Raw genomic sequence first — 9,045 nt, forward strand, 5'->3', positions numbered from 1 at the left:
TTGTATAAATATCAGGTCTGCTTTGACAGTCCCAGGTACCATACTGGCCTGAACAAAGTCTTTTGTGCTTAACTTTAATTATGATGAAGGTTGTAGACCATATTCTACCAGAAATGACTGAAATACATCAAGACAAATAATCCCTAACCTCATATAAACCCAGCCTAGCTCAACCTTAGATTCAGAGACATTGTTTGTCAGACAAAGAGCATCAAGGTAAATAGCTTGAAATAGCTGTAACACTGCAATCTGCAAAAAGATGAGAACCACTTAGTGCAGACTTTAGCTTCCACATAGAACCAAGTTAATAAGTGTGTCTGTGTAGGGTCAAGCAAAAAAAAGAACCCATGTTAAGATAGAAAAATGTTTAGCAAAAAGAACCATTTCTCTCAACATACAGCCAGTGATTATCTCCTATATCCCATAGTTGCCTAATGTAAGTATGGAATAGATATATATATATCATACAAGACATTATCATGTTCAAACTGCAAAAAGAAAGTTGGTAGCAATAACATGCAGTGCAATTAACGTTAAATGGAAATCATATTACTAAAGGAAGAATCTACCCCAAATGCTCTAACATTGTTAAATACACATGGCAGCAATCTGCTTTGCATTGTACTTCTCCAGGATCAATTCAAGAAATGCCAAATAGTTGTCAGGCAAGACAAAGAGAAGTCTCATTGATCAGCGGAATGGCATCACCAGTTGTTTAGTTAAGCTTCACACATTGAAATGAATAAATGTTGCACACCGTTGGGAGAAAACAACCAGTCAATGGCTTTGACATCCTTTATTTATATTTGGGTTTGTCCCTTCCCTGTAGGATGTGTGCATGTAAATGGTCTGCAAAGGCTACAATCCCTGTGTTCCCTCCAGAGGGAGTTTCTCACTAGGTTAAAGGGGGTCCTAATATTGTTGCTCTTGGGCTTTCACAAAATCCTGCCTGTTACACATTTTCTGATAAATAATTTTGAAGAGGCTCCAAAATGTTAGACACAACCGTGCCAAATTGAGATACTTCTACTAGTCTTTTGGAACCTATCCCTATTCTCAATCAAACTGCTACTTCCAATGTCTCAAATAAACAACCCTGCTCAACTATTTACATATGCAACCCGTACAAAACATCCAACATCACACTTTTTGAAAACAAGTGTTGGAGTATCAGAGGGTGGATTATTCCTTTACAGCCATGCCAACCACACCAAATATTCAAAAAACACCAAACCAGATCAAAAGCAACCTTTTATATGAACTTACCCTGCTGATGCCTTAACAACCTCGGATCCAAATTGTGCGTCTCTTTTCCGCTCTGAAGCCCTGGAAGACTCGGTCCTGAAGTTAGGCGGCAGTCTGGGATCAGGGGCTGAACAACATAAAGGCATTTTTGTTCCAGTTAAAAAGCTGTGTGGTCCATAAAAACAGACACTTATTCTACTCAATGTGTGTTCAAGCTCACTTGTAGGTGTTGTAGACTGGTTGTCCTCTTCGTTTAACGTACTCAACTGTCTTTTGAATTCTGAAATCAAAAGAAAACATGGAAGAGAGATTACATATAAAAAGCTTGAAGTTTAAATGCGACCATGTTGTGTTGTTTCTCTGCTTTTATGAGGAAAACCAGCAGGGGGAGACATGTGCTCATATATTGGTGAGGCTTAGTCACTCAGTGGAGCATCCCTTTTGATTGTGTACCTGCATCTTGGTCACTGTGAGAAGGTATGGCAGCTTGGGAAATATGAGGCTGAGGAGAAGGAGGAGGCCAAAAGGATATGAGAGCAGAGGGAGGGCTGAGAGAAGGTAAGGGCGTCTGCAGTGCAGCAGGGACCTGGGGTCTCCAGGACGGAACAAGAGCAGAGCCTCCCTGGAGCCTCTGCTCTGAAGAAGGGCCAGGGTGCACAGAGGCTGAAGCTGACAGAGAGGAACACATGGGAAAGAGGAAGGAGGAAAAGGATAGAGGGAATTGAAGATGGAATATAAATGACACATAACTAAATTATATTTAGCTAAATAAGTTCAGCAAGCATTTTCTCCTGTGTTGTTCTTCGTAGCAGTCACTTAGCTCAGTGAGTAACTAGCAAAGAGACGACAACAGGTAGTGCAGAACATGAACAAATGTCCAAGGAAGCAGCACATGAGGAGCCAAGAGCAAAAATGGTCCATGGAAAAAGCATGGGATGAAATGGATGACTTTTGCTTACCCCTCTATAAAGAAGCTCTTTAAAGAAAGAACATTTTAAACTTTGCAGACCAGTTACATACCTATAGCAGAATAGGACCTCTTTAATGTTTCTCCTTTCCTAAAACAGCAGGCCACTAAAGCTTTTAACAAACTTTCAACTGAATCAAATCAATTGTATGGGACTATTTTCAGCTGCGGATTGATCCAACTTTGGTTTTCTAGTGAGTATTTAAGGAAGCAGGAAATTGTATGTGGAATTGATTCAAAAGGAAAATACAGCATGTGAACAAATCTAAATCCAATGAGAGTCATGACCAAATCTTGACCTGTTCAAATCCACTTGGGCACTGTTTGATTAGATCAAATAAGCAGTGAATCTAAATGAATCTCAACTCATTCTGATGACTGATTAATTAAAGCAGCTTGTAAATACGTAAATACCATGTTCGCACAGGAGAGGAGGAACTGGGTTTAGATAAGAGGAAATGAAGGACACACAGGTAGAGCAGGGAGGGTGAGGCTGAATAACAGTGAGCTCTGGGTTAAAGGTGGAGCATTACATGGCGTCTCTATCTCCTTTTTCTGCAGCACTGCAGGCTTTCCAGGGTCCTTGGCAGAGAGATGCAGGAACTTAGGAGAAATGGCAGGTTGTGCTAGAGGAGCCTGAGATTTAGCAGGCCTCCATTCACTCTGCCAGGAAGCTGGAAAGAGAAGGGAAGAACATGGAGGGATGAGGGAGAAACAGAAGTGACAGGTATTTGAATTGGAAGGTGGGAGCTAGCCTCTGACAGGACCCTCCCTGTACCTGTCTCTGGGGCCGAAGGCAGGCTGGTGGGCCGGGTGAGGCCAGAGCCCGGCTCCCCCACTGAGAAGGGGCGAGCTTTAGGGTTTCTGGGAGCAGGAGGCAGAGGAGGCAGAGGAGGACAGGGACTGAGAGGAGCTGAAGATGAAGCGAAGGAGGAGAACGGAGAAGAAAAGGAAGGGATACTGGGACAGGCTGAGAAAGCAAGACAAATGAAAGAAATAGAGAATAATCATTTGTAATTTAATAAATACAAATAATTGTTCAAGTCCCTGTTAATTTATTGTATTAAAAATGCACTTAAATGAATGTCAGCAGCGCAAAATGGGCAAAAATGTACATGTCGGCAGGGTGTCATGACTCCATCACAGCATGAATACCTTAGACAGATAAAAGCTGCATGAATGGTATATCTTTAAATATGAGCTTATGTCCATATTTTCCATTTAATGGGAATGCAGCATCAGTCCGAAAAGCTCATTAAGACCACTGAACAGCACCATATGTATACCTTCATTTGAATAGTCTTGTCGATTAGAAACCAATCACATTCTTTGTATTTAATGATGTAATACCTGTTTGGGAGGTACCAGGGAAAGTGGGAGTATGTAGAGATGAATCAGAGGGTGAGGCAGAGAGGAAAGAGGGGGCTTTAGGAGGGGTGAAGGTAAAAGCTTCCAGGCCCTCAGCTGGAGTGGAGCCACTGTGGAAGCTGTGGGGCTTCCGCGGAGCTGAAATGGGCCCTGAAGAGATAGCAGACAGGAAGTGAGAGGAAAGGGGAGAGAGGGAAGACAAACCCAAAGACAGGAAGAGGAAAGGACATCACTCAGTGTTGTAAAGTAAAGCCACAATGTAGGCAAGCTTTCCCTGACAAACCACTTCTCTAAAACAACCACAAATGGAGCCACCGGTCTGACTCTTTACTGGCCTTACAGCAGAGGTGGAAGAAGTACTCTCTACTTCTCTACTAAAGTGAAAGTAGCAACACTGCAGTGTAAAAATACTAAGTTAGAAGTGAAAGTCCTCTATTCAGAATGTGACTTACGTAAAAGTCAAAAAGTATTTGAATTCAGAAATACTTTAAATGAAAGAACCTGTTATGGAAAGCCCCAGATATTTTTTTCATTTTTTTTTTTAATGTATTACAATTATTGGTGCAATAATGTGTTCATCGCTTCATTGTTGCATTTGGTTAAGGTGGGTTTATGAATTACTTTATACACTATTGTGTAGCCTAACCTATAATAATATATAATAATGTGGGTTGATTTATATTTTGTATTAATAACCTAAATCTGGAAAGTAACTAGTAACTAAATCTGTAAAATAAAAGTAGTGGCGTAAAAAGTATAACATTTGCCTACAAAATGTAGTGGAGTAAAAGTATTAAATAGAATAATGTAAAAGTACTTAAGTACAAGTAGCCTACCTACATTTGTTACTTAAATACCGTACTTGAGTGAATGTCTTTATTTACATTACACCACTGCCTTACAGTGTGTGGATGGTGATGGAGACATGGTGATTGAGGGCATTCCAACTTATCAGCCCGGCAGGACACTATTACAACATATTGCATTACTCCAGATCACATGTTTTAAATCCATGGACTTTTTCTATTAATTTGATTCCATCAACCAAGGTATATATATGAAATGACACTGATTTCTGTATGTGGTGAAGAATCCAGATCTGATTAAATCTGATTTTAGGCCAGTTCCAAGTCTAAATCAAAAACAAACTAAACGAGCTGAACTAAAGGACCACCCAGTTACAATGCACAATGATATGGTTTGTATCCTAATGGTTTAATACATTTAAAAAGTGTCAAAATCCAAATAATGTCAGTATCAAGCTCAAAGAAATACATTCATATTGCTGTTATTATCGTAACATCAATTCAAACTCAATAATTTCAATTCAACGTGATGTCCTTTTAGCTGCTGGAAAGCCCCTAATGTGGAAAACCTGGGTTTAAAGTGTTGAATTATTGACAGCAAATGGAAGCAACTAGGTACAAATTCATTAGAAACTGGTTTCAGTTTAAAAACATCAGCAATGAATGACTGGATATGAACAGTTGAACTACAGTATGTACATGGAACCGATGCTGAGAAACATTATCAAATATATATATATATACACATATATATACATATCTAATATTCCTGGAAACCATACACACTAAAAAAACGGAACCGTTGACTTTAATTTAGGTTCAACTTAATATTATAGCTTTCAACTAACCTAATACAGTTGTGTGAAATGTGTTGACGTAATACACCAAATTAAAGTCAACGGTTTAGGTTTTTTCAGTGCAGAGTGGTAGGAATTAAATTCCACAAGTAACAGAAAAGTGTAGGACCATCAAATCTGACCCTGAGTGACCACACAGGATGAGGAATATCTGGTAACCGATACCTGATCCGGCAGCGGGCTGGAAGATTTTGGGAAGTGCAGGAGGGTGAGCACGAGTAAAGGCTGGCAGTGAGTAGGCATAGGGGGAGGGCCGGGCCTGGGGGCCAGTGTTCGGTGGTCGGATGCATAGAGAGGATGGAACGGGGGGGTCTGGGGGTTTGGGCAGAGGAGGCTGAGATGGGGCTGAGATGGTGGAGGAAATGCCAGAGGTCGCTTTCCAATCAATCTCTGAGGATGAGCAGAATGGAAGGACATCCAAGGAAAGATGGAGAGAGGGATGAAATGAGGAAAATAAGAAAAGGGAGGATGGCAGAGCAGATGAACACAGAATACAGATGGATGAAAGTGGAGATGTAGGAAGGAGTTGTACAGCATATTTGAGGAAACACACGAGAAGGTGAGGAAGTGAAAAGGAGAAGAGCAGTGAGATGCAAAGTGATAGTAGGTATGTGTTTATTGCTGGCTTTTCTGGCAAACATTAATATGTTTTTAATATAAACATATTAAATAAATTAAACGGATGCTTAAAGGGGCCCTACCATGCTTTTGGGCTTTTCCCTTTCCTGTAGTGTGCATGGTGAATTAAGATGTCTTTTGTGCATGTAAATGGTCAAATCCCTGTGTTCCCTACAGGGGGAGTTTCCAACACATTGTACGTGATAGGCTAAGGGGCGGGACATCTGTAAGAGGTTGACCAATCACAGCAGAGGCGGCCAGCTAACCAATCAGAGCAGACTGGGCTCTGGTTTCAGGCAGAGGGTGAAAAGAGGTGCTGCAGCACAGGCAGTATGAGAACAATAAAGAGCTTTCTGAACATTAAAGCATGGAGACATGTAGAGACACTACATACTGATATACACCTGAACATCAGCAGGAGAGGACTCTTTAAAGTAGAGACACCACATGCTGATATGAACCTGAACATCAGCATAATAGGGCCCCCTTTAAGATGAAACAAAGTGCAGTTTGGCAATCGGAAGGTGGTACAGTGGATCCGTGGACACACAGTTACCTGCAGGACCTGATTCCATTGCAGGCCTCCAAGCCAAATCATGTACTCTCATGAAAGAAGAAGCAGAGGCTGTTAGAGGAAGAAGGAACAGGAGACATACAGATTATGTGAAAAGGGAAATGAGTTTTGAACATAGGAAACAAAAGGGGAAGCAGCTGGAGAGGAAACAATTGAAAGAGAAATATAAAAGGTGAAAGGGAGATCCTTTCATAACTCCTTAAAGTTAATAGAGATGACGGCAAACATTGTAGTGTTGAAGCTGCAAATGACAGTGCACACATTCCCCTGCTTAATCTACAGCAACACTTTGTTTGACACAGATTCATTTGGAAGCATGTGCAGGTTATAGCCGGGGTCCACAGGCTTGGGCTTTGTGTTGAAAAAAGCAATAATGAGGCCTGCATCAGACTAGGGAAGGCATAGTGTTTAACCTAACAGACAGCATTCAGTCATAAAAGAGCATGACAAAATATAAGACTGGTGGGTCGAGTAGTATGTGAGATGAGTTGCCAACAGACAGATGGACTGACAGAAAACACATGCACATCCAAGACCGAACAAATGATCCAACAGGCAAATGGGGACTCAAATCTGGTCTTTTAACAAGGCAGGATACCATGTCATAGATAGACAAAGAAATGGTATGGGTCTTGGAATTTCATTAGAGAGTAGAGAGCGCACAAAAATAGTTGTTACAGTAGGCAGTTAGAAAGCTGGAGGTGTCTACATTAATAAAAAGAAGCAATAAACATTGGGTGAAAGCTTCTCATTTTGAGCCAGGACTGACCGAGGCTTCCCAGGTTATAATTATACACTTTGACAGTCGCAGATTTCATCAGCTGTGGCTTAATAACCCTGGGAATAATTGAGGAAAACTGACATTTAAATGATCTGTTGTCAAGATTGTATACTCAAAAGGGTATAATGTGGTTTCCTCCATCAGATCGCGTCACTCCTGTTTCAAGAGTTGCTTCCTTCCGTTTATATCTCATTCAGCTCATATCAGTACATATATCTCATCAACCTTAAGTCGTTGAATTAGGACCTTCAGTATCAGTCTCACCAGTGACATGAGAAGCCGGTCCGAAGCTGGCCCTCCTCTCCTCGCCACCTTCATCATCACTGTCTGCAAAGTCATCCAGGTTTCCAATGTCACTCTGTTTCATGCTCAACAGACTGGCCAGACTCTGCATGTCCTCATCTCTGTGGAGAGCAGAACAAAACATTAGATGACTCTCGGAATCTTGCCAAGTATATTTGTCTAACATCCAGTCAGAATGTGTCTTAAAACTTGATGTAAGACATACTAACTTAAGAAGTAACAATGCACTGAGATATAGGGTCTTGTTTTAAACAATGCATCTGAATTATCTTCAAAGACTACTTTTAAGCTGTTCTGGCTTGTTTTATAACACAACATTTATTGATTCTGGTAAATATAGTTCAAAATAAGTTTTCCCAGGAAATGACAAGATATTTATTATGTAGATATCCCGTCTTATTTCAAGAAATCTTTCCAAACATATTTTCCAATGGCAGGTTTTTTTACTTGTTTTTGGAGCAGCGTTTCTTTCAGTGTAAGGAAAATCCAAAACAGTATTAATATTTTAAAAGATTGATTTAAATTCCGGGATACAATTTGACAATTACTGCTTTCAGTAGATGGTATTCTATATGCTTCTGAGTTGATGACTCACGTGGCTTTGCCCTCTTTGAGGAAGATGCAAGACAGGTTCAGTTTCAGAGTGGCCTCCACCACTTTGACGGAAATCGGTTTGAGCTTCAGCGTCACATCGTACTGGGCCGGCGTGGCACTGGCAAACTTCTTCATGTTGACGTCTGCCGATGCCAACACCTTCCTACGGCCTTTTGTCTCCTGTAAATAAAACCAATGAGAAGAAAGTTCAACACAGAAACATTTTCCTTCCTTAGTATTATGTTCTGATTAAAAGTGAATTCAATGAGAAAACCCCGATCCTGCAGACTCACATTTTCAATGACAAAAGTCCAGTCCTTGTCCTCAAACTCCTCTGCAGTAGGTTCCTGTTGACAAACAAATAAAACAAACATTTCCCATCAGTAATCCAACAATGTATAAGCTGCTACCAGGGATGGAAGAGGTGGGGACTCGAGTCACATGACTTGACTCGAGTCCGACTTGAGTCACATGACTTGACTCGAGTCCGACTTGAGTCGCATATTTTTTGACTTGAGACTTGCTTGACTAACATTGATAAAAGACTTGACTTGACTTTGACTTGGTATTCATGACTTGAGACTTGACTTAAGCTTGAGATAGATGACTTGAAAGGACTTGACTGTTTAAAATTAAATATTTGCGTTTGTTTTTGTAGTAAGATATTACGTTTAGTTTTTTCGAAAAACATGATTATAGCGCCATGCGCGCAAACCTGGCAACCCACTAGAAGGCAGGAGTCTCAGTTAACATGGCAGCGGCTAGTTTTACTCCAAAAATAGTGAAGTTTGGATTCAAGGATTATTTTGTCGATGACGGTAATAATAAGAGAACAGCGGTATGCAGGGTCTGCAGCTTAAAGATCAGTGACGTGACCACCACAACATCCAACTTCATTCGTCACTACAAAAAAAAAACAAGAAAGCTAACCT

The 9,045-nt window shown here is 40.7% G+C and overlaps 1 protein-coding gene across 3 annotated transcripts; it reads right to left on the bottom strand.

The window, feature by feature from the left end:
* Positions 1 to 838: 838 nt before the first annotated feature.
* On the bottom strand, positions 839 to 8,522 carry LOC104960837 (EH domain-binding protein 1-like). Of its 3 annotated transcripts, XM_010789011.1 has the most exons (11): positions 8,407 to 8,522; positions 8,115 to 8,293; positions 7,481 to 7,620; positions 6,418 to 6,486; positions 5,409 to 5,633; positions 3,563 to 3,730; positions 2,991 to 3,182; positions 2,746 to 2,886; positions 1,699 to 1,914; positions 1,466 to 1,525; positions 839 to 1,372 (listed from the first exon to the last, which is right to left on the bottom strand). In XM_010789011.1, the coding sequence occupies exons 1-11, from the start codon at positions 8,485 to 8,487 to the stop codon at positions 1,263 to 1,265; spliced, it is 1,581 nt and encodes a 526-aa protein (XP_010787313.1). In that variant the 5' UTR covers positions 8,488 to 8,522; the 3' UTR covers positions 839 to 1,262. The 3 variants fall into 3 exon arrangements, with proteins under 3 accessions (XP_010787313.1, XP_010787314.1, XP_010787315.1); XM_010789012.1 differs by lacking the exon at positions 6,418 to 6,486 and having other exon boundaries at positions 840 to 1,372; XM_010789013.1 differs by lacking the exons at positions 5,409 to 5,633; positions 6,418 to 6,486 and having other exon boundaries at positions 841 to 1,372.
* Between the last annotated feature and the right edge of the window lie 523 nt (positions 8,523 to 9,045).

This window comes from Notothenia coriiceps, unplaced genomic scaffold (assembly GCF_000735185.1).
Source record: "Notothenia coriiceps isolate Sejong01 unplaced genomic scaffold, NC01 NC01_scaffold00032414, whole genome shotgun sequence".
Lineage (NCBI taxonomy): Eukaryota > Metazoa > Chordata > Actinopteri > Perciformes > Nototheniidae > Notothenia > Notothenia coriiceps.